General features: G+C 37.7%; 3 protein-coding genes across 3 annotated transcripts; 2 read left to right on the forward strand and 1 right to left on the reverse strand.

Moving 5' to 3' along the window:
* Positions 1–958: 958 nt before the first annotated feature.
* Positions 959–14,930, reverse strand: vwde (von Willebrand factor D and EGF domains). The gene is made up of 32 exons (XM_063017347.1): positions 14,849–14,930; positions 13,788–13,975; positions 13,021–13,252; positions 12,852–12,911; positions 12,318–12,550; positions 12,140–12,229; positions 11,919–12,048; positions 11,184–11,398; positions 11,040–11,113; positions 10,649–10,925; positions 10,012–10,208; positions 8,797–9,587; positions 8,260–8,396; positions 8,001–8,147; positions 7,809–7,913; positions 7,464–7,578; positions 7,010–7,260; positions 6,028–6,247; positions 5,577–5,714; positions 5,369–5,464; positions 5,042–5,185; positions 4,560–4,937; positions 4,220–4,315; positions 4,038–4,133; positions 3,843–3,938; positions 3,470–3,565; positions 3,192–3,287; positions 2,866–2,961; positions 2,315–2,410; positions 1,784–1,879; positions 1,598–1,695; positions 959–1,120 (listed from the first exon to the last, which is right to left on the reverse strand). The coding sequence occupies exons 1-32, from the start codon at positions 14,928–14,930 to the stop codon at positions 1,112–1,114; spliced, it is 5,175 nt and encodes a 1,724-aa protein (XP_062873417.1). The 3' UTR covers positions 959–1,111.
* Positions 14,931–16,697: 1,767 nt separating this feature from the next.
* si:dkey-30e9.6 (uncharacterized protein LOC564083 homolog) lies at positions 16,698–18,680 on the forward strand. Its single transcript, XM_063017348.1, has 5 exons — positions 16,698–16,706; positions 16,825–17,268; positions 17,482–17,560; positions 18,058–18,194; positions 18,579–18,680. Exons 1-5 carry the CDS (start codon positions 16,698–16,700, stop codon positions 18,678–18,680), a joined length of 771 nt encoding a protein of 256 aa, XP_062873418.1.
* A 1,156-nt stretch (positions 18,681–19,836) lies between these two features.
* On the forward strand, positions 19,837–23,409 carry arl4aa (ADP-ribosylation factor-like 4aa). The gene is made up of 2 exons (XM_063016453.1): positions 19,837–19,914; positions 21,571–23,409. Exon 2 carries the CDS (start codon positions 21,648–21,650, stop codon positions 22,251–22,253), a length of 606 nt encoding a protein of 201 aa, XP_062872523.1. The 5' UTR covers positions 19,837–19,914; positions 21,571–21,647; the 3' UTR covers positions 22,254–23,409.
* The last annotated feature ends 686 nt before the right edge of the window (positions 23,410–24,095 follow it).

Consider the following 24,095-nt stretch of genomic DNA (forward strand, 5'->3'; position numbering starts at 1 on the left):
AGGTCATTCATCAGGTCCCTCCGTGTAGTTCTGGGATTTTTGCTCACCGTTCTCATGATCATTTTGACCCCACGGGATGAGATCTTGACCCCAAGGGAGATTATCAATGGTCTTGTATGTCTTCCATTTTCTTACAATTGCTCCCACAGTTGATTTATTCACACCAACCTGCTTGCCTATTGTAGATTCACTCTTCCCAGCCTGGTGCAGGTCTACAATTTTCTTCCTGGTGTCCTTCGACAGCTCTTTGGTCTTGGCCATGGTTGAGTTTGGAGTCTGACTGTTTGAGGCTGTGGACAGGTGTCTTTTATACAGATAACGAGGTCAAACAGGTGCCATTAACACAGGTAACGAGTGGAGGACAGAAGAGCTTCTTAAAGAAGAAGTTACAGGTCTGTGAGAGCCAGAAATCTTGCTTGTTTGTTATTGACCAAATACTTATTTTCCACCATAATTTACAAATAAATTCTTTAAAAATCCTACAATGTGATTTCCTGGATTTTTTTTTCTCATTTTGTCTCTCATAGTTGAAGTGTACCTATGATGAAAATTACAGACCTCTCTCATCTTTCTAAGTAGGAGAACCTGCACAATCAGTGGCTGACTAAATACTTTTTGACCCCACTGTAGATTTCTGTTACATGCCGACCAAACCAGTCATTGTAAGCCGTTAATACAGTATGTGTTCTCATGGTAATATTATTTTTGTCTTACAGGTTCTATGTTCTATATTTGCGTTTTTTGTACCATGTAATAAAAGTCTTTTGAAAATGATCTTAACCAGCTAGATAAAGAGAATATGCATGTACTGTTATGAGGTGTATACTTAAGACAAAAAGATTGCAGGGTATACCCAACAAGTAATTCATGTGAAACTGTAATATATCATATATTTTCATTTATGTCATCTATTCTAACAGCAAAATGCTAATTCTTAAGCTTAAATTTTTTTATCAGCTATTGTCCCAGACACATTAATACTAATTTGCAGGTAAATGCATCTACATGCACACTACTTTACTACTTTGTTGTCTGTACTTTGTGTGAGGTAGGTGCAGACTGAGTCTATTAAACCATCTCCTTGTGTTTCTGGGTTCCATTTCTTCTGTCTTCATCTAGTCTGGAATTGCAGAGATTACAGTTATGGTTAATGTTATAAGAATTTGTCAAATTTTATTAACAGACAAGTAGATATTTTTTTTTATTTTATGGCCAAAGGTTTCTAGAAACCTTACTCTAAAATCAGGGGCATTAATATGAAGTAGGGTCCCCTTTGCAGCTGTTGCAGTCTCTGTTGGTCAAACCAGCCTGGCTCGCAATCCAAGTTCCAATTATTCCCAAAAGTGTTTAGTGGAATTAAGATTAAGCCTCTGTACAGACAACTGAATTCACACCAAATGTTTTTACGGAACTCCATGCAAACTCAGGTGCTAAAACAGTAAAGGGCCTTTCTCAAACTGTTGCTACAAATTTGAAACCATACAATCATATAACCTAACTGATTTTACACATATGTTTACTCGTAGTTGCTAGTTACAACAATACACAACATATTATGACTGATTTTGAAATGAGAAGAAAAAGCAGTTTGGCTTACTCTGGTGGAGCAGGTGGCCCCGCTGTACCCCTGGAGACACTGACAGAAGTTGGGAAGCACACACCTTCCTCCATTGTAGCATTTTTGCTTGCAGATTGCTGTAGTCAGTATTACATCTTGTTATTTAATCTGCCACATTTAGAAAGTCCTATATTACAGTTTACAAATTATATTAATCCGGCTTACGAATCTGGCACTGTGATCCTTCCCATCCAGCAGGACAGTGGCAGGTGTTGGGACCCACACACTCCCCTCCATTCTTACACTTCTGTAAGCATACCGCTAAAAACACAACAGATGTTATGCTTAAAATATATCAGACATATACACGTACCTACCAGTCACCTGACTAGGTTCACCTCATGTTGTAAATTCATTTATTGGACATTTTTTGAGCCATTTCTACCATTAGATGTTATTGTTAGAAAAGAGACACCACAGGACTTGATGTTAAAATAATGAGAAGAAATCCTATTCAATGACTCCTCTCTCAGACTTGTTAAGTTGGTCTGTTGAGTGCCAGTAGCACCAGTATAAGTCTTGAATTTGAGAGCTTAAACTCCTTGCTGTGGTCAGCTAGCATATTGGACTCCAGAGTCACCCGAGCATTGTAAACAGTATAAACCCCAAATATGCTACTAATACTAGAACAACATTTGTTATATACTTGTAATTCCTCACTGTATATATACAGAAAAAATATCATAAAAATCTCACGGATATCACAGATCTTCCCCCGCCAGCCAGAGGCACAGGAACAGGTGTTTGGACTCACACACTTTCCTTTATTCATGCACATAGGATCACACACACCTAAACACACATACACAGCCTTTACATGTTTTAAAATAAAAGACAATCATTTCAGAAAACCAAATACTAGCTCCTGAACTAAAAATTGTTACCAAGGACAATGACATGCCTACTTGAACGACAGCTTTTAATCCAATGACTAATGCAAGGTCTACCCATTGCTACTGTGCTAATGCTATGCTAAAGTTAATAGCATACAGGTGGTTGCCTCTTTACTATTTGCCTTTGGAAGCGTTATGTGTTTGCGAATGATATTTTTAGTGTGGATAGAAAAGTAAATTTATAAACCCATGAAAAGAATCTAAACTAATGTTAAGCACTTTGAGCAAACATGGCTTTGCTTCATGTTTTTTTTTACTTTGGGTACTATTATTTAACAATTTTGGTAGGTAACTGCAATGTCTTAACAATAATAACAGCTAAAATAGACATGTAGTAATGTAACAGAAACTCACTATTTTGGCATCTCTTGCCAGTGTAGCCTTCTGGACAGGAGCACACATTGTTTCTCATGCACTGTCCACGGTTTTTGCAGGAAGGATTGCACACAGCTACAACAAAGTGATCGCACAATATACAAAAGTAAAAATAAAAATACATAATAGCTTTAGAGTTTAGTCTTGCTATCTTGTTTTTATCAACAAATTGAAGTTAGTTCTAAACATGTTAATGTTAAATGGAATTTTAAAAATCAATTTTACATGAATTGAATGCAAGTTTTCTTTACACTGTCACATATTTTTCTAATATAACAAAATGCTTTGCTCTGTATGCACTGTACCTATCTGGCACTGTAATCCGTAGAAGCCACTGGGACATACACAGGTGTTGGGCTTAATGCAGGTGCCACCATTAAGACACACAGGCTTACAATCAGCTAAAAGACAAACAGATTACAAACTTTTACCAAACAATACAGGGACACAGGCAAATTTAAAGTTTTAGGATTGCAAAATTGTACAGTATATGAAATGCACCTCACTGTATGTTTATAAATATAATAAAAAATAAATGCTACAATTTGTGAAGTAAAGTGCACTTGATGAAGAGAGCAGACACCTGAGTTACATGTTGGTCCATACCAGCCAGGTTTGCACTTACACACATCAGGGGATACGCATTCCCCACCATTCTCACAGTGTCTGTTACATACCACTGTAAACACACACACACACACACACAAATGAAAAAAAAATCTGCTGCAGAATCCTGTTGAAATCAGTGCAGTCATGTTAAGAGAATTATATATTTTCTCGTTCATTAAACACAGGGCTGGAAAAATACATTTTTAATCATACAGAAAAGTTTCAACACAATATTTAAACATTAGTATTTCATTCAATTCTAATTTTAAAGGGACTTGGTAGTCATAACACAAATCATACTAGGAAAAAGGGACTTTACAAACAAGAGGAACAAAGAACTTGCTTACTGATTTCACACTGTGGCCCCACATAGCCATATGAGCATGTGCACAAGTTTCTAGACAAACAGCTACCTCCATTTTGACAAGGAGGATCACATGTAGCTGAAATGCAAGTCAGAGAGAATTACTTTCAGTTACTTTCAGTAATGGTAAACTGAAGCAAGAGCGAGTAATACTGTACATATCTGAGATGGAGCTCACCGTCCTCACAAGTTTTTCCACTGTAGCCTGCAGGACACTCACACACATAGGGCTTGACACACTTTCCTCTGTTCTTACAGTCAGGACGACATACAGCTGATGGCATTTAATAAGATAAAAAATAAGGCAGATTCCATGGAATGGTTATGAATTTTGTCACCAATAGAGAGAATATGATTTACCAATGTGGCAGTTATATCCAGTGTATCCTTCTTTACAGGTGCATGTATTAGGTGAAGTGCACTCCATGTTTTTACCACACGGGTAGCGACAAACAGCTGTTTAAACACACAGAACAAACCCACCATCATCTACACAAGATTGCCAAAAGAATGTGGAAACCTCTTCTGATGATAAAGTTTATATGTTGTAGCCTCACCCATTGCTAAAAGTACTCTATACTATACTATTCGCATGATGTCAGCTGATCAGCAGTAATCACATGACATTTACAGCTTGTGTATGTATTGAAATTACTCATTTGGCTATTTGTCAGTGTTTGCTTTACAAATAAAAACTAACCTGTGCAGGTAATTCCATCCCCTGTATATCCATTGGGACAATGGTCACACTTGAAGTATCCATCAGGAGTAGCCTTACAAGGCACACCAGGAAAACAGGGAGAATCAGCGCACGTCCTCTTATCTTTAACAAGCCCAGGCTCTGAGTTTATCCCTTGTGGCTGGACTCCAGACCCAAATGTTTTGCCATGATTAATATTCCTCAAATTTGTGCTCGAGGAGGGTTTTCTGTCAGCAGCTGGTTGTCTCTTATTGCTGGATGGAGAACTCTCAGGTACAACAGAGGGTTTGGTAGATTTATGAGAGGAGGATAAAGTGGAGGAAGATGCAGGTGTAATGGCATCAGGTCTGTAACCTTCTCCAGTGCCTGGTTTTTGCCCTGTAAAAGAAAGTCAGAGGGCCAGGCTTAAGAAGATAAGGTAATTCATCCCATAATTTTTCTGATCATCATCATCTTTAATGGCAACAGATATCTCTACTTACTGTTTGCTGCTCTTGAGGTGCATGTTTGGCCATTTCCAGTAAGACCTGGAGGACAGGGGCCACAGATGTATCCAGCAGATGTGTAAACACTCTCAAAGCACTGGACTCCTGGGTAACACGGTCGAATGAAACATGGGCTTTGAGCTATAAAAACAAATTAAAATATTTTGAGACCAAGCCTAATTGCAGATATTTATGATTGTGAAGGATTGGTTATCTGGTTAACTTACATAATTTGAAGAGTCAGTTTTGTTTAAGCACTAGGCAAGTATGTTCAACATAACTAATACGACATGAAATGGGAGTGTAATTTACAGTATTGGTTACCTGTTGTAACAGGACCTATGTTGGACTGCGACGGAACCAGCTTGAATCTTTTATTCAAGTTAACTCTTTGACCTTCTTCATCCACGCTGGCTCTTGCTTTAACATTAAAAACAAAATATGTGTTATCTGTTAAAACATAATCCCAAATAGCAGTATGCAAAATTAGTGCATGTGGAAATGCACTAAACTTAAACTACAAATTGCTTACGGCTACAGTTCTTCCCATCCCCAGAGCGATGGTCAGGGCAGGGTCCGCACACAAATGATCCATGTGTGTTTTTACAAGACACTCCAGGAAAACACGGAGCTAAAACACACTCATCAATGTCCTCCTCACACATCACACCTACAAAAAGAGCATCAAAATAAATGAACATACACAATAAAACACACACATACACACACAGAATCCGTGTAAAGACTAATCTGAGATCAGTTTTAGTATAATTTAGTATATTTAAGAGTTTGGTTTGAAAACTATATTTTATACATGAGTATGTGAATGTATTAACAAGCAACACAGATAGGACCCAATCTGAAGGCAGGTCTTAAAGCATGCCACCATTACACATGTTACACTTTGTGGGTAGGCTAGATTTCTGTAAAGTTTAATGGATTTTAAATTTATTTTTAAAATTCCATTTTTGCCAAGTATTTACCAGTAAGACCTGCTGGGCAGAGGCATGTAAAAGAGTTGTGACCATCCACACATTCACCACTTTGACATGGGTTTGATTTGCAGTCATCCACATTAACTTCACATCTCTCTCCCTTCAGACCAGCTGGGCAGACACACAGATACTCGCCACTGCCAGGGGGGAAGTTCATGTTGGTCACACATGAGCCTCCATGACTGCAGTCACACTCACGAACTGAGACCTGGGAGATTTGACCTGAAATTACTCACACACAAAAACTCTATACAGGGTCTCCACCAAGAGTGCTTTATTGTGGTACACGTTACTTTATACTATTTCTTATATCATATTTATTATCTTATAATAACTATTTCAGAAAATTTTACTTTCATGCTTTACCATAATTTTATCCTGGTCGGGGTTGCGGTGGGGCCAGCTTCCCTTGAATCAACGGATGCAATGCCGCAACGAGTATTATGTTCACATTTTTGAAAGTCAATTGGCACTCTCTTGTGGTCAAAACATACAAATTCATTTAATTTTATTTTCATGCTTTACCATCACTTTATACTGGACAGGGTCGCAACGGTTCCGGTTCCCCTGGAATCACTGGGCCTCTATGCAGTAGTTTACCCCGGACAGGTCGCCAATTAAACAAGGGACTTTATGGCTAAAAACCTGTGATAGACAGGTTTACGATAGTTGTACAAACAAATCACTAGACAGAAAATCAACAGATACTCAGGTAATTTAAATAAACTCTAAAAAAAAACATTTTAGAAGTAGAGAGTATTTTAACTTTTTTGGAATTGCTTACAAAGTCTTGCGACAAAAAAAAATACAGAAAAAGAAATAACTTTTAATATTTTACAACTTCCTAAAATGTGTCTTAAAACGGAGTTAAAAATAACAGCCAGAGTGTACAAGGCTCAAGAAAGTTACTTTAAGCTTTAGGAACAAATGTTCACCATAAATCCTTCAATAAAGCATTCACATCATTTACCTTTACAACAGCCCGTTTCACTGCATTACATTCATCCATTATAGCCAGTTCAAAGGTCACAGAGGAGGATGACAGGGCTTTCCAGATGAGCAGGCCAGCAGGAGAGAGAACAGCATCACTGGGACCTGACAGCAGCTTAAACAGGACTGCAGAACCTTCAGGGTCAGTTGCTAAAAACTGGTAGACAAAGTTTTCTCCATGAAACGTCCACAGGTGGGATTGATCAGAATGAAAGATGGGGGGCTCATTTTCTGGAACATATTGAAACAATCCAACAGAATAAATGGTTGTGTTTACTTATTCGTGAAGATGATTACAGCACTAAACAATCAGGTCCTGATGTTTACACCACATCGTGTCCCAGAACCATATGTGTGAAGCTCAATCAATGCTGTACCACTGTTTATAGCTACAAACAACATGTGTTTGAAAAGGAGTGTATACATTATCTTACTCTCACTGACAGACCAGGTGTGCTTGGAAAGATTGGGTTGACAGATGAGACATGGGCTGCTGGGACTGTGTTCACCTTCTCTGTAACACTGGCCATCAATGTTACAGCTGCTCTTCTGAAAAATTTTGAATAAACAAACTTGAGTTTAACTTTCGAAACCATCACACACTGTCACACTGGGTCCAGTTTGCTCAGAAACACTAGACCCAAGGCAGCATTTTCCTGGAAAGGGCACTAATCCATTGCTTGGCTTCAGCCACCCTCCCTTCCCTCTTACATAGCCAATCATCACATCTGAGATTCAAACTCAGTAGATTAACACACAAAAAATAACCCTGCACACACCTTTAAAGTGCAACGAACTCCACTGTTGAGTATGCACTCTTGACATGTCCCATCATACAGTGTAAGTATCTTGGCATTGCTGAAGCTATAGCCATCGTTGGAAACCTGCAAAAAGCAAACAAAAGACAAACCACTTTGCAACTCTACCCACAAGCTCCAAATTTGATTAAAAGTTAAAGAGTATTTAGTCACTTTGATTTGCCAGCGAGTAACAGGCGGGTAATGGGCACCAGCAGACTGAATGTCTTCAACAGGAAGTTTGCACTCTAAAGTGGAGGAGCTAATAAACAATGCAGTAATCATTAGAGAATCACCCAGTGTCGACTCACCCTCTGCTATCTGTACAGAAAGAAAAAAATATTATATAAACATGCACACAGACACACATATCCACACAAAACCAGTACAGTGTTACAAAAAAAAAACTAGATACAGAGTTGAGAGATTTCACCTTCTCCTTCATGACTTCACATTTTAATTCTAAAGTATTTTGAAAGCCTTGCCCAACAACCCGGACAGTGGAGCATGGTTTGTGTTTAACATCACAGAGTCCTCCACCTTCCAGTTCCATAATCTCTGGTGTCTGATCTGCAAACCAATAACAAGGAAAGACTTGTTCTGTATATGCAAACTAATAAAGCATTAAACAGAATAAGCTAATTAATGAAAGTATGTCAACAATTATGTATAAAATAAATGCCAATAGGCATCGCAGGCAAGGTAAAGTAATGAATATGTTTCTCTCCCCATCAAAAAACCTTTTTAATCTTATTAAAGAAATTATATAATTTAATTGCTGCTGTTTGGAAAGTCTAAACTTTTTATACTTAATGTAATATATCTAAATAGCTTTTTAGCTGTTGTTGTAGTTCTTTATTTAACGTTTCAGTGCATGATTCTTTTTATTCTTTTACTGATTTAGTAAAACAGAAAAGCCAGTGTGGGTCCTGAATCATAGTCAGTTTAAGAGAACAATTCTCAGCCTCACCAGAGACCTGGCTGCAGTCGTACGAACCAAACCCAGGAAAACATGTGCAGCCACGATCGGTGCACTGTCCATTGCCATTGCAAAAGTTTGGGCACCTTAGAAAAGCCAACACGTCCTGAAGTTTCTCTTTTTTGCCTCCCTCCTCCACTGCCCGTCTCTCACACTCATTCTCTAGGAGGGGTATGGTAGCTTCCAGCCAAGCCTTGTCATCCTTCAGCTGCTGGTCAACCACACACATCTCTAGTGCCTGCTCCATAACTCCATCCAGCAGGCCAATACAGTTAAGTGCTACTGATGAGTTACGCAAGGCGGCATCGCACAGTCGCCGGGCATCTGCTTCTGTTAGGCCGGACTCAGTAGGCCATGTTGGGTCTGGTAATTCAGGATGGGTAGATGCAATATGATCCTCAGGGAAGAAATAGTTGGTGCTCTTGAAGTCTGACTGTCTCATAAGACTCTGATAGGAGTCTGGTTGTTTATGATTTTGGCGCCTTCCTCGAACACTTAAGTTACTTTTCCTATAAAGTCTCTGGGCTCCACTATTCTGTTCATGTGTCCTGCCATGTTTGCTGGCATTGCCTGGGGAGAGGGCTGATTCTCTGTATTCCAATGTGACATCCACTGCTGGAACTATGACAGGAGAGCGGAGACGGACCGAATGAGAGCAGAGGTGAGGTTGAGCTCTATGACTTGACTGGCCTTGATCCTTGTCACAACGACAATAGTGACGACTGCTTGACATGCTCTCATATGCGGGAACTTTTTCAAAGAAGCTGCTCCTTGGTGCCAGCCTAGAACCAATAACATGTAGTTCAACAGAATGGCACATAATAATTTACAATTTCCATAAAGTTTAAATATGGTTTTGATATTAAAGTGGCAGGAACAATTGCCACAAATTATGAAAAACCTACAAGCCTACAAACCTACAAACCTTTATTTAACATTTAAAATAAGATAAAGATTAAACAGTTGGTGGAAAACTACAATTTAACTGCCAACTATTTACATATTACTGTGCATGAATTTAGAAAAAAGTCCTGGCTCCTGCTTTATAACACTACAAACAAATGCACAATTTTAATAAGATGTATTTCACTTACAGTATGACAGTAGCATAAAATAATGCACATATTTTCCAATGAATCAACAATATCTGGTTTAAATAAATTAAAATAAACTACAAATTAAAAAAAGGCTTAATAACATTTCTACCTCCAGGTGTTGATAAAAGAAGTGATGTTTTTTAGAATCTCCCCTCCCTTTGTGTGGTAGTCATTGAGTGGTTGTCCATCAAAAGTTCCACACAGACCCTCAGTGTGACCCCGATCAGAACCAGGGGCCCTCACTGTTAGGCTCATTCCCCAATCAGCCACATCAGCTCGCACAAATGCACCTGATGAAAATGTCAGCTACAAACAAAAGAGAGCAATCTCCACATTAATAATTACATTTAATAGGCTTAAATTCCCTAGACCAGTCATTTATAAACGTTTCAGACCAAACATCACCTCTAATTATACAAAAGTACTTTAGTGTAATTTAGTGTAATTATAAGTAAAGGTGATGTCTGACACAGTGGTAATCTAAATTCATTTATATTTAAAAAATGCAATTAAATTGGTCAGTCAAAACAATAGAAATCTTTTTTTGTACTTTGGTTAGTTAAATACATGTTCAAAAGAATCAATCACAGATTCTTTTGTGGCTGTTCACAAACTTTTCTGGAAACAGGGTTTGTAACAGTTTTACAAATGTGAAACAGCAATCAGAATTTGCTTTTAAAAAGGAGCTCATTTAAAAATATGTTTTTGGGTTTAGAGATACAATAAAACATGTAATAGTGACTCACAGTGACTTTGCGACCCTGATAGGACTCAGTGATGTGAATGCCGCTCTTTGTCAGATCTCTGTTTTTCACTGAGAAATGTGGCTTTGTCTCTCCAGCCAATCCATTACACATGTCAAATGTGATAACCTCAGCCCCATCACTAGCTGCAAAGCCACACACACAAGATGTAGGGTAGGCTGTCATGCCAGCACACTCCCACTGGCGCACATGCACCTCGAACGGCCGAGCAGTGCTCCTGTACAGCACAAAGGTGCCTATCTGAAAATTGTCATATCGCCTGAGAACAAGAACACAGACAAATGCATAAGAGTCATGTTTATTAGTCATTCCATGCAATGGATTGTCATTTCTGTGGGGCATATATACCACAATTGTTAATGCATTACTGTACCTGCCATCAAATGTTATAATGTGAGGATCAGTGAAAACATAACAGTAAGCAGGTGGGATGTCCTTTACAATTATCTGCAAACAAAACACAATTACACAAAAACAGAAATCTATAAACATATTTTAAAGTAATATTTTTGCATACCTGCACACTTTGAGGTACATATCCATTCCAGAGGAAGTTGTTGCTGACTATAGGATTTATGGAAATCTCAGTGCTCCTGTCTCCATCTCTGGCAATGTCTGTCACTGCACTGTAGTAAAGCAGTGTTCGACTGCACACTCCATTATGACAAGGAGAGTAAGTCAGCTCCACCTCACAGGTCGACAAAACCAAATCAGGTCCCAGCAACTCCTCATCTACAGAACATACAGGATGCACTCACACAATGTATAGTGAAATCATAACAGCATTAGCTTTAATGATATCTTGACAAGAAATGTATTCATAAACTTGTTTAACCAATCAATGAATCTTGGTTGAATTGGTCTGGTTCCACGGGGAAACAATTTGCCCAAGGCAGGAATACCTAACAGGGTGTCAGTCCATCGCAGGGTGCTGGTTCTTTTCCAAAAATAGCACCACTGTGACTTCAACCCAGATCTCAGTGGGTTGGGCTAGTGTAATAGACTGCTGCACCACCCAAGCTTATTCATTAGTAAAATTTGTAAAATTCTGTTTTAATTATTTGTAAGCTCTTTAAATTATTGTAATGAAGTCAATCAGTGCACACCCCACAAACATATGTGCACAAATATGACATTTTATGGTTGTTTTTTTACAAAAGCTTAAATGCATTACTTACCAAATGTGCTATACTATTGTAACCAGTAAAATTTAACCACTGTATTATTACAAAACATCAATAAGTATTTTTACCTTTGCTGCTGGTGCTGAGCTGTAATGGAAGCGTGCATGTCTTTGAAAGACAGGGCACAGGAACAGTGCTCTCTAGGACCAGCTCATACTCCTTTCCATCCTCCGAGATAGAAGCAACCTGATGCTGCATCTACCAATAAAGCAAACAAATCTGTGATGTCTGATGTTGAAATAATCCATCTACATTTAATTATAAAAAGGCTGAATGTCAGTGAACATACTCGAATTCCTACAAAGAACTCTTTACTCTCCACTGCATGACTCTGTTCGTTTGGAGCATCCAGAAAAAAACTGGAGCAACTGCAGAAGATCTGCACAGAGTGGTAAAGGAAAACACAGATCCTACACATGCAAACATATTTATTAAATTAGGTGTCTATTTAAAATTTTAACAACTACCCTGTCTCCAAGTCGTAGGTTAATGCCATCCAGCTCAATAATGGCTGAAGTCTGTATGGTAGTTTCCTGACTAAGCTCTTCTTTATTTCCATTTGGGGAAAGTCGCCACCAGGTCACCACAAAACCCAGAGAGCTGCTAATAATTTGTCCATCAAAGACACACTTCAAAAAAACACCAGTGCCTGACTGCTCTGCCACAATCTGAGGTACTGAAGGAGATGGAGGCTGCTTCTCTGCACAAAAGAAACCTGTATTATTATGGTAATTATGGTATGTCATAGTTTTGCTATTACTTACATTGATGAGCACAAAATATTAGGATTAGTTTAAAAAAAAATATGCATGGCAATGCCTATTTCATAGAAATTGTGCATGTCACGGTCAGGGATATATAAAATGTTGGGCAAATTAAAGTTACTTCTAGTACATTTTGAGTTGCAGGAGATATGGAGAGGTGTAAAGACCTAAAATAGAATTTGTTACAGAAATTACAGATGCAAGTCTTTTTGAGGTTGAGGTTTGAGGTATGCTTACCGCTGCAACTTTCATCTCTGTTTCGGCCTTCACAACTTGGCTGTGGGACTTCTGTCATTTCTGTACATACATTTACATAAATTTATGCATTAAAAACATTAAACATTATTTATGCTAATGACAATTTTTATGAATACTCCAGCTGTGTGGACTAAGAAAGCTGGCTTGCCCTCAGCACAGTAGGCCATACAGCCCTGCGTAGGCTGAAGCAGGTACACATAAAACTGTCCACAGTTACGCACGGAAACAGGAAGCCGAAAAAGACAGCACTCCTTGCTGGGTCCACCAAATAACTGCCAAGTAGCACAAGCAGTAAGCTGCTTAATCTCCAGGGGGAGCGGAAGAGTTTCTCCCTCTGCTAGAGAGAGCCACACTGGCACCTGGGTGCCACAGTGATTCACCTAGACAGATTACAGGAATCAGAAATCAGTTACATTTTGCTGAAGGATAACGAAGGGTAACAAGATTAGATTCTGAATATTAATATCCATTCTAACTTTTGGCTAAAAAGACCTATTGGAATAAGATCTAATTTAAATAGAAACTAGGATATCAGACATATACTGTATGTTTACATAAAGAAAAGCCTAATAGCTATATCCACTAAAGTTATAATGTAAACAGACTCTCAGCTTTTTAATGTTCTGCTCGGAGAAATAAATGCCACGTCGGCTGCTCAATGCAAGACTAATTAACTACTGGACTACAGTAGCACTCAAAGTAAACACAAGGCTTATGTACTCTTGACCTAAAATACATGCTCAGAAAGTATTCTTATAGTATTTAGTGTCCTGTATTTATCTTTAAGTAACTTAAAATCTACTGATTAAACTGCTTCTCATAGTCATTATCATTAGGAATAGTAAATAAAAACTGGGCCAGAATTTCTGGTGTCAGCTGGAGAAAATTAATAGTGATTTAGAAAATGTCTAGTACCTCCACACACTTAGTGGGCATTTGGGCTGGTTTATCAAAGATCTGGAACTGGTACCAGCCAGGTGGCAGTAAGTGGTCACAGATGAGTTTGTCTTTCAAGGCTGTCAGCTGCTGAGAGTTAAAGCTCCTGCTTCGGTGTGGGTTCTGCAGAACTGCATGACCCCCAGGACTACACTCAGGAGGTTCTGCTTGGGGCACACACACACACACACACACACACACACACACACACACACACACACAGAAACACTAGAAATCAATCAATGAGCATCATCTTTATTGTCACCATCATGTTGTCATAATGAAACTATTAATACAAAATATGTTATTCTTTACAGCATTTAAACAGGGGTTTCGGCAGATGGGGTCCAGAGCACACACTCATTTGCTTTTTGATTTTTTATTACACTTAACCACCCAAATGCTGCTTTTTTTTTTTTTTTTAATGCCTAACATGTGGCACATAAGCCTACACTTAAATGAAGCTATGTGATGGCATGGCGCCCTTTTCAGGGTATTCCTGCCCTGAGCCCAGTATTTCATGGTGGAACCCGCTGCGACCCTGACCAGGATAAAGCTGTTTAAAATAAAGTGGATGATATTTTTTTGCCTTATTTACAGCCTCTTAGGACATGAAAAGTGTTGCATACATCACAATATCCCATCCAGTTTACATTACATTACATTACTTTACATTTTCGGCATTTAGCAGACGCCTTTATCCAATACCACTTACATTACAGTATACAGTCTGAGCAACTGAGGGTTAAGGGCCTTGCTCAAGGGCCCAACAGCAGCAACCTGGCAGTGGTGGGGCTTGAACCAGTGACCTTCTGATTACTAGTCCAGTACCTTAACCACTAGGCTACAGCTTGCCCACAGATGAGCTACATTAGTAAACTTGACAACTTAATAAAACAAATATTACTGCAAATAGTTTTCTCCTCTTTATTCTCCAGAAATACAGATAGTATCACTATAATGACTATAAAACTCCTTGCCTCTTATCATCATTATCAGCTCATTATTTTACAGTTTACTGGCTTGATGTTTACACTTACCAGGTGGAGAGCTGTCAACACTGCAGAGAAATAAAACACTCAGGTAAACAGTGTTAAACCCAAACCGAGCGCGTGCACTCATCTCTGCTCTGCCCGCGTCAGAGCTCGATAAAGCGGCTTTTTCGACGCCTGGTCGGTAGAAACAGTCTTCAAGAAACTCGAAAACAGATCCTGGCTTACACCGACTCGGGTATTATGACACGAATAAAAAAATATGTGGCTAAATTCAGTCTATATTTTCAAAATTAATAATAAATGAAAAAATGTGAGAGGATTCCAGAGGCTTTCTGTCTCGAGGAGTCCACGCGCAGCCCTGCAACTGCTTCAGCGCGAGCGACGCGGTCCAACCTAAATTAACTGTTACAGCATCAGTTCTATTTATCATTTAACAAGCAGTGTGCAGTTAACTAGTAAAAGTTGACTACGTTACTTACTGTACTCAAGTACTTTTTCCGTATTTAGTGAAGTCAAATTATTCTGCCAACTTTAACTTTAAGCCAGAAATCGTCTCTATTGACCCCCAATAGACTTGAGTTGTTTTAACGACTTGGGAAATTCCGTAGAAAACCCACATACGTCCTGCATGGGTTAACCACGTTAGGCCCACACAAACGTTAGGAAACCAGGCCTTTTGGGCTGACTATTTGCAGTGCAGGCATAGAAAAGGACCCACTGCATACTTCATATTTTATGTTTGTGCACACGGCTTGTTAATACCATGCACCCCAAAGTCAGGTAAGTCTGAATGAATCAGCGCTGTTTGAGATAGATCAAAACAGGGGCGTATATATAAATGTATATACTAAAATATAATCAAAATAAAAGGTGTAAAATACTGCATATTAGTTCGCATTAAACATATGCACAAAACACCAACATTTAAAATGTGCTTTTGAAGGTCTCATTCTTCAAACATGTTCAGGCTGCACTTCACAAATTGATTACCTTGACAGATGTGTTTTAGACACGGCCAGCTAAGAGTTTGCTCAAGGCCTTTCCTCCCCCACTTAAAGTTTTACACCAACAAAATACAGGCTTGACCTATTGACAGGAATTCCTGTTAAAATACTTTGTTTTTCAAGCCACTGTATACCTACTATAACGTCCTACTGTGTCCTAAATCATACTTCACTGAATGCAAGAGCCCTCAAGGTGGTGGCATGTTCTGTACTTGTGGATGTATAGTGAGATGGACTTTACCAGTAACATCCCATTTCTAGGTCCAGTGCAAAACTAAAACAGCAAATGCCAGATACCTAATATGTTTTGGCTAACTGATAGCCTGAATAATACCTGCTCTGTGGTGGTCCTGACTACTGAAAAACAGGGTGAAAGCAGGCTAAAAAAGTATGTAGAGAAACAGATGGACTACAGTCAGTAATTGTAGAACTACAAAGTGCTTCTATATGGTAAGTGGAGCTGATAAAATGAACAGTGAGTGTAAAAACTAGGAGGTGGTTTTAATGTTATGGCTGATCGGTGTATATCTTGACTTTGACTACAGAACAAACAAAAACAGCAAACATACACTCACATGGCCTTATTATATCCTCTGCTGCCATCTATTGTCTGTTTTTGAAGCTTACAAGTAGTAAGCTTACTAACTGCTAAATGGTGAACAAATCCTGCTAGATTTTTCTTCACTTGCAGTTAAACAGGTTTTGTACATAGTTAAACGGTTGCTATAGTGCATTTCTTGTTTTCACACATTGCCTTTCTGTCAAACCTATTTGTAGTTTAAAGTCCTTTAAACCCAATTCTCCTAGCAACCTAATTTCATTGTGCTCCAAGTTTTAAACACAGATCAACACAGCAACCTGTAGTCTTGCCTTTAAAACATGACTGACAGATGACCAAAGTAAGAATGGTAGGTTAACCTCTTTTTGCTTTTATATTTAGGCCTATAAATATTTAATACAATGTGTAAATATGTAATCTAATTTCCTTTCACTATCATTTATCTGCTTTTCAAACAGGAAAATCTACATGCTGTTTGTTCTGAAGATCAACTGGATTCAGAAAAGTCATTTACCTTTAGCAGAAAGCATCTTTTTACTGCCAATAAAAGTGTGATTACAGCTCGTGGTCAGACACTAATAGTGCCAAAAACGACTGCCAGTAAGTGGGAAATAAAGCCACCTGACTTTACTCCAAAACTGTTCTGTGCTCTACATTTACCAAGAATTAAGATGAAAACTCTTGACGCAACAGAGCTCATATATGGTGGAGCAAGAAAGTCTCAAAGCTTTAATAAAATGCCTCAAATCTTGTTACAAGAAGAAAAACAGAAGATTATTAAAACAACATTTATCAAATTGTATAAACCACCAGACTTACTGGAATTACAGCTCCAGTTTGTGAAGTCGGGACAGTTTCCAAGAGACTTATACCAAAACCCTAAGCCTTACAATTTCAGACCTGTAAGTTTACAGTGTAATTGATACATTTTTAGGTTTTACTGAGCGTCAATCATATTCATTGCTAATAATATTTTGTTTATTACATTGACATTACATGGCCCAAATTTTTATACAGTTTTAACATTATAATGGGTCAATTGCATATATTATGGTGTATCACAATGACACTGTAAGAGCCGTTTAAATAATCTCATGTATTGCGTCTGTCTGCAGTGTGCTGAAAACTTAGCCGATTTGGTGACCTCCATAGAAAAGGATCCTCAAAAGTTCAAGTCCCAATTCTTAGAATCAAGTAAGATCACTCTTTGATGCAATAAATAAAATGTTATGAATCTACCTAAATTCCTATGTAACTGATGGTGTCTGAAAGATTAAAGTAGTTAAGTAAAGACTAAACTGAAATGTTTTATTACAACAATGAATAAGAAGAGCTACAAAGAGCTTCAAAACAGTTCTGCCCTGGCAGTCAGTATATACAAACATTTTACTATCCATGTCAAATCAACAACAGTTAAAAACAAGCAGCCACATAGAGAGTGCCTAAGTAGACAGCATTTGTGTTTAAGAAAAAGACTAATACAGGCACAATGACAGATGTATTTTGCTCTAAATATCTGATATTTACCAAAGCCCTTTTTTGGTCAAAATTTTGCAGGTCAAGGTACCATATCAATATAAACCAAAAGATACACATAAGGCCAAACATAATACAGTAAAAGAATAAAAGGTTTAATAAACCAATTTAATACATGCACTAATCATTAATCACTACTATATAAACAATTACAGGAATCCAGCTTGATCCAAATCCCTCACAAGAAGACACAGCTACGAAAATGATTACCCTAAAACCGACAGAACCCAAATGGGATGCAGGACTCATACTGCCAAAATCCCCTTGGCCGACCAAATCAGCCTCATACACAGTAAGTAGAGGAGATAAGTGTGGTGAAGTGTACTGTTCATCATTTAGGAAAATTTTCAGTAGTAATAAAACCTACCAGCTTATATGACCATGCTTATAAGCTTAACCATAATTGGTTTAGGTAAAAATCTATTTTACACAAACTGTGGACTTTAAATTATGATTAAAACATGTTTGGCTATTTTGACAGTTTTACTTTTTTCTTACACATTTTTGTAAAAAAAAAACAGCTCTTGAATTGAATGTATAATTCAAGAGATTACTCTTAGAATGTTGTCTTAGATGTATTATACTGTTTTATCAAGATGTTTTGAAGTTTTCTTGTGAGTGTACCCTTACTTTGGAACTACTTGTTTAAAATGTGAGCTTTTCCAACTTTTTCCAGAGGCATCGGCGGAGAAGAGGGGTCAGCAGTGCTTTGTTGGACCGTGTGGAGGAGAAGTTCAACAGATCATGGATGACATCATGTGTTATGGAAAATGTCTGAGTTTAGTCAGACTACACTATGTTTCTCTATTTTACTGGACTTGCAGGACTATTTAAGAAATTGATTGTACTATAATTTAACAGGTGGACAATTTTTATACAGTATCCTGTTTATGATGTATATGTAGATATAGTCACACATTTTATTTATGCAAAATCATTATTTAATAAATGTTAAACATAATACAGCAGGCTGACACTGACTTTATTTCAGACTATTTCTGCAAGACACAAATCATCCCAGTTGTTAAAAAATGTAATATATATATACACTATAGGACATTGTTAGTGATTGCATCTGGTAATTTCTCTGTGCTCATATAAGGGCTTCTTTGACTGAACCCAATAAAATACTCTTATGACTCTTATGGAAATACTCTTTTGCCAAGGTGGCCAAGAAACACAAACTGTCCCTATCTGAACAAATTAAATTTGTCTGGATGGACAGATGTAATCAAGAACTTTCAATAAACAGGTCAGCCAAGAATTAAGTGTCACTGTCCTTATTTAAAAAAGCTTTTTTTTTTTTTTTTTTTTTTTTTTTTTTTTTTAAGCTTAAAAGCTGCTGTGCAGGAAAGAAAACCTCACTTCAAAATGTATACCTTAAAGCTTAAGAAAGATTTGTTGCTGATAAAGAAAAAGCATCTGCATATGATTAAGTAATTGTTTTAATTATTTATTTGTATAGTCAAATTTATTTGTATAGCACTTTTGGGCACAGAAAATGAACCGTGGTCAAAATAATTAAAATCCCAGGGTGGCCTTGACATAAATGTAACTTTTCAGTTTAGTTAAACTTTTGACTTCAACTGTAAGCCTGGCAGACCACTACTCAGTCCATATTAAACCAATGTTTAGTTTCAGCGACTTGAAAATCTTGGTCTTTGTCAAAATGTACATGTGTGAAAGAAAAAAAAGCTACAAGATAAAAATATGGTATATGGACAAAAGTACATTTTTATTAATTCATAATAGTATTTTGCATAAAGATTGTAGAGAGAAGCAGTGACTGTTTTGCTCTGTAACTCTGTCTGTGCAAATAGCTCTTCGCTGCACCTGCAGGTTGCGTCATGCTGCCCAGAGCGCGTGCTGTGCAGCGACCAATCATTTTAAAGATAAACAAACGAGCGGCGCGTGGCGTGCCCACCGCCTCCTTCTAGTTACACAGAATATGCGTAGCCGTGTGTTAGCGAGCTTGCTAATGTTACATAAAAACTTACACTAACGTCTGAGTGGTAAGTAAAATAATATTAATGTGTAGTTGTAATATCAACCAAATAGTTGTCAACTCTTTGTGATATTACAATACATTCAAATCCTTGTACGTATTTTGTATGTAAAAGAGCATGTTCATGACTATACTGTTACAGTTAGCGTTGCTGCTATGTGGCGCTGGAAATGAGCTCAAGCCTGAGCACGACTTTATTACTATTTACTCGTACATGTTGTACATGTTTGTTAATATAATATTACTGACTGTAGTCATTCTGTTACACTAAACTCCTCCGAACACCCCCGTTACTCCATTTATCAATGAAAAATGACCGTCCAGTTGAGTATTCAGATGCAGGAGTGCTGTTGTGATTTTGAAGCACCTCTCTGTTAGTGCTGGAAAGAGAAAAATAAAAAGCCAATAGTGTTCTGTAATTAGAAAATGTACTGTACTAATATACTCTATACAATTTGTCACCTGTATCTTCCTCATTAATCTAGGAAAGAGATTCATAGGGCCCCCACTGACCAGTTATTATGGTTGGTAAAACCTTCTATGCACTAAAATAATATTGTAATGACAATATTACACATGTTGTGTGTTGTACTGGTATTAGTATATCAGGTATAGTGGCCTGTCTGGGTTTTTTTATATACTGTTTAAACGTACTTACCTCTTTTAGGAACACATACACCAGGAATTCATGTTATAACCCTAGTAATGTTCAAGACTGTGCCATGCTTCTTTCCTTTCTAAATTAGACACAACTGTGATTCCTGATTCCATTTAAGATATATATATATATATACAGTACAGGCCAAAAGTTTGGACACACCTTCTCATTCCTGTGGTTTTTCTTAATTTTTTTTAACATTTTCTACATTGTAGATTAATACTAAAGACATCCAAACTATGAAGGAACACATATGGAATTATGTAGTAAACAAAAAAGTGTTAAACAAACCAGAATATGTTTTATATTTTAGATTCTTCAAAGTATCCATCTTTTGCTTTAATGACAGATTTGCACACTCTTTGAAATTTTCTCAACCAGCTTTATTAGGTTTCCACCTGGAATGGTTTTCAATGAATGTTTGTGCCTTGTCTAGAGTGAATTTTTGGAATTTGTTGCTTTTTTTAATGTGTTTGAGACCATCAGTTGTGTTGTGCAGAGGTAGAGTTGGTAAAATATAAAACATATTCTGGTTTGTTTAACACTTTTTGGTTCACTACATAATTCTTCATAGTTTGGATGTCTTCAGTATTAATCTATAATGTAGAAAATAAAAATAATCAAGAAAAAACATTGAAGAGAAGGTGTGTCCAAACTTTTGGCTGGTGTGTCCAAACTTTTGGCCTGTACTGTATATATATATATATATTCCTGTCCTCATACTGCTGTAACAAGTTAATTTCCCTAAGGAGATTAGTAAAGTCTTATCTTATCTTAACATGCTGTTTTGTGTAAACCTCTCTCAATTTGATAAAGTGGTGCGTTAATCAGAACAGTTTACTATTAAAGTGTCTTTTTTGTCTTAATTCTTTAGTTAAAAATTTTTTTTGGTTGTGATATGGATTGGCCCTAATTGAGGAATCATACCGTATCTGTCATTTGTTGCTTTATTTTAATGTGTGAGACAGCAGGTTAAAATGACTTGTTAAACTTTCTCTTTTCTAGTAACCATTTGGAGATATTCGATAATCAGGAGTCCAGTTATGGATCTTTATTGTAACTTCTGAAGACACCACAAGAAAATGGGAATTGTAAATTCTAATCAAACCAGCATATTTTCGAACCCCCCTTTCTGTAAGTCTCTGCACATTGTGATTTTGGGCCTGGACTCTGCGGGCAAAACCACTGTGCTGTACAGACTGCAGTTTAATGAGTTTGTGAACACAGTACCCACCAAGGGATTCAACACTGAAAAGGTGAAAGTGGCCCTAGGTTCCTCAGGATCAGTAACCTTTCACTTTTGGGATGTTGGAGGTCAGGAGAAGCTGCGGCCACTCTGGAAATCCTACACTCGTTGCTCAGATGGCATTGTGTTTGTGGTTGATTCTGTGGATGCAGAGAGAATGGATGAGGCCAAAATTGAACTTCACAAAATTGCACGTTTATCTGAGACCCATGACGTTCCAATTCTTATTGTAGCTAACAAACAGGACATGAGGCATGCCATTTCCCTGGCAGATATCGAAAAGGTTTTGGCACTTGGTGAACTGGGTGCTTCTACACCATGGCACTTACAGGCTACATGTGCTATTATTGGTGATGGGCTACAAGAAGGACTCGAAAAACTTTATGATCTGATCCTGAAACGAAGAAAAATGCTACGACAGCAAAAAAAGAAGTTAATGTAGTTATACATTAAGGCAATAGAAATATAACTATTACAATGTTACGGAGCAATCCCCCCCCTTTATTAAAAGCCGACTGAGTTCTATCAGTCTTTAGGACTAATAAAGAAGGTTTGAAATGTATTTTATGGGTATTTTCTATTAGGAAACAACAGGAGGATGGTGGAAACTGTTAATGGCTGTTAATGCAGAACATTTAAACATTTGTTAATTGATTTGTTGTTAAGAAAAATTCATTATGTGTGTTGGGTGTTGGAGAAGTGCAGATTTGTCTGGGACATGAAGGAATGTATGAAGGAAATGTAAGTATTAAGGGGATGTGTATTATATGAGCTGTAAAAGGTTTTTTCCAAGTTAATGTGGGACTATGTACTAAAGACCAGCTACATGTAAGGTTGAGAAATGGCACATCTAAATGTTCTAATCCTGCACTTTCTTTATGTAATTTAAAGTGGCTTTATAACACTGTGCTTCACATTTAAAGAACAGACGCATTGTATTAAAAAAAATTTAATTTGTAATGCCAAAGCGTTGGCAAATATTGTATTATTTCTCAAACTGTTTGTGACAAAAAGCCAAAGAAAACTGGGCCAAGGACATTTCTGTGTTTTTATCAAGCAGGGTTAAAAACTCAGTATAGCCCAGTCTGCCTTTTCACTGATAAATCACTGCCCCTTTTGATTCATGGGCATCTAATTACATTTACATTTTCAGCATTTAGTAGACGCTTTTATCCAAACCTGAGCAATTGAGGGTTAAGGACCTTGCTCAGGGGCCCAACAGTGGCAACTTGGCGGTGGTGGGGCTTGAACCGGCAACCTTCTGATTACTGGTCCAGTACCTTAACCACTGAGCTATCACTGCCCTAATTAGAAACAGTTTGCTTTTTGCATGCTACAGCCACAGTGATTCATTGGTCCGATTCTCTGACGTCTTTTTGCAAATGGTTTGAGAAGGAAAAAAATAAGTAACCTTTCGTCATCACAGCCTTTCTATATTAAAAATGAAGTAAATGAAGTTTTACTGGTTTGCTGAACTTTAAATACTCCAACCCTTTTATGGTCAAGTTTTATGTAGTTTTATGTATTTATGTATTTTTCAACTATTCAGTTCTTTAAAAGCACTTTGTCATACTAATAAATGTATGATATGCACATAATTTCTTGCTTTTCTCATTTCAGGTAGTGTGTGTTATAGTATGTAGGCTTATATATTTAGACTTATATATTTTACAGATATAGACAAATACATGTATATGTGGACCCCTTCCTAATGAATAATGTTTGGTATTACTCATACACCCATTACTAACAGCTGTATAAAACAAATTAAATAAAACTGATTTTTCCAAAATTCATAGTTTAATGTGGAACCTGCTCCCATCTTTAAAGAGAAAGAGGTGCCAATGGCAGAACCAATTGAGCTGCAGTGCTGGGCTGTGAGCACAGGTCCCACTAGAGGACATTGGGCCTTCATGCCACCTTCATAGAGTGTTTTTGATAGTTTGGTCAGAAACATCCACACCTGTAGCCCACTGGTGGTCATTTTGTTTCTTCTCACACAAAGGAGCAGATACTGGTCCTGTTGCTGGGTTGATGCCCTTCTGTGGCCTTGTCAGGCTCTCCCTGTGTAATGGCCCGTGCCCTGTTATGCTCTTGGTTTTATTTCAGATTAACTTGAGCTCACTGGAGTGCCAGTTATGCATTGTTTTTGAGAACTCATTGACATGGGTGCTGAACCAGGTGTTTCCTCATGAATGTTCCAGATTTGTCCTGCTGTTGGAAACAGCAAATACCAGCAGGAACCTCTAACTGGATCAGCAGCTCAGTCTTTGTTATCCACTGG

This window comes from Trichomycterus rosablanca, chromosome 20 (assembly GCF_030014385.1).
Source record: "Trichomycterus rosablanca isolate fTriRos1 chromosome 20, fTriRos1.hap1, whole genome shotgun sequence".
NCBI classification, from domain to species: Eukaryota; Metazoa; Chordata; class Actinopteri; order Siluriformes; family Trichomycteridae; genus Trichomycterus; species Trichomycterus rosablanca.

Bases quoted from the DNA above. Each gene is read 5' to 3' on its own strand.
- vwde (XM_063017347.1), bottom strand. From the start codon at position 14,930: ATGAGTGCACGCGCTCGGTTTGGGTTTAACACTGTTTACCTGAGTGTT. The intron at 11,114-11,183 runs GTATGCAAAAAT...TTTTGTTTGCAG, and splicing joins ATGTACCTCAAAGTGTGCAG to ATAATTGTAAAGGACATCCC. The intron at 6,248-7,009 runs GTAAATGATGTG...CAAATCTCCCAG, and splicing joins TGAAACGGGCTGTTGTAAAG to GTCTCAGTTCGTGAGTGTGA.
- si:dkey-30e9.6 (XM_063017348.1), top strand. The intron at 17,269-17,481 runs GTAAGTTTACAG...GTCTGTCTGCAG, and splicing joins AGCCTTACAATTTCAGACCT to TGTGCTGAAAACTTAGCCGA. The intron at 18,195-18,578 runs GTAAGTAGAGGA...AACTTTTTCCAG, and splicing joins CCAAATCAGCCTCATACACA to AGGCATCGGCGGAGAAGAGG.
- arl4aa (XM_063016453.1), top strand. From the start codon at position 21,648: ATGGGAATTGTAAATTCTAATCAAACCAGCATATTTTCGAACCCCCCT.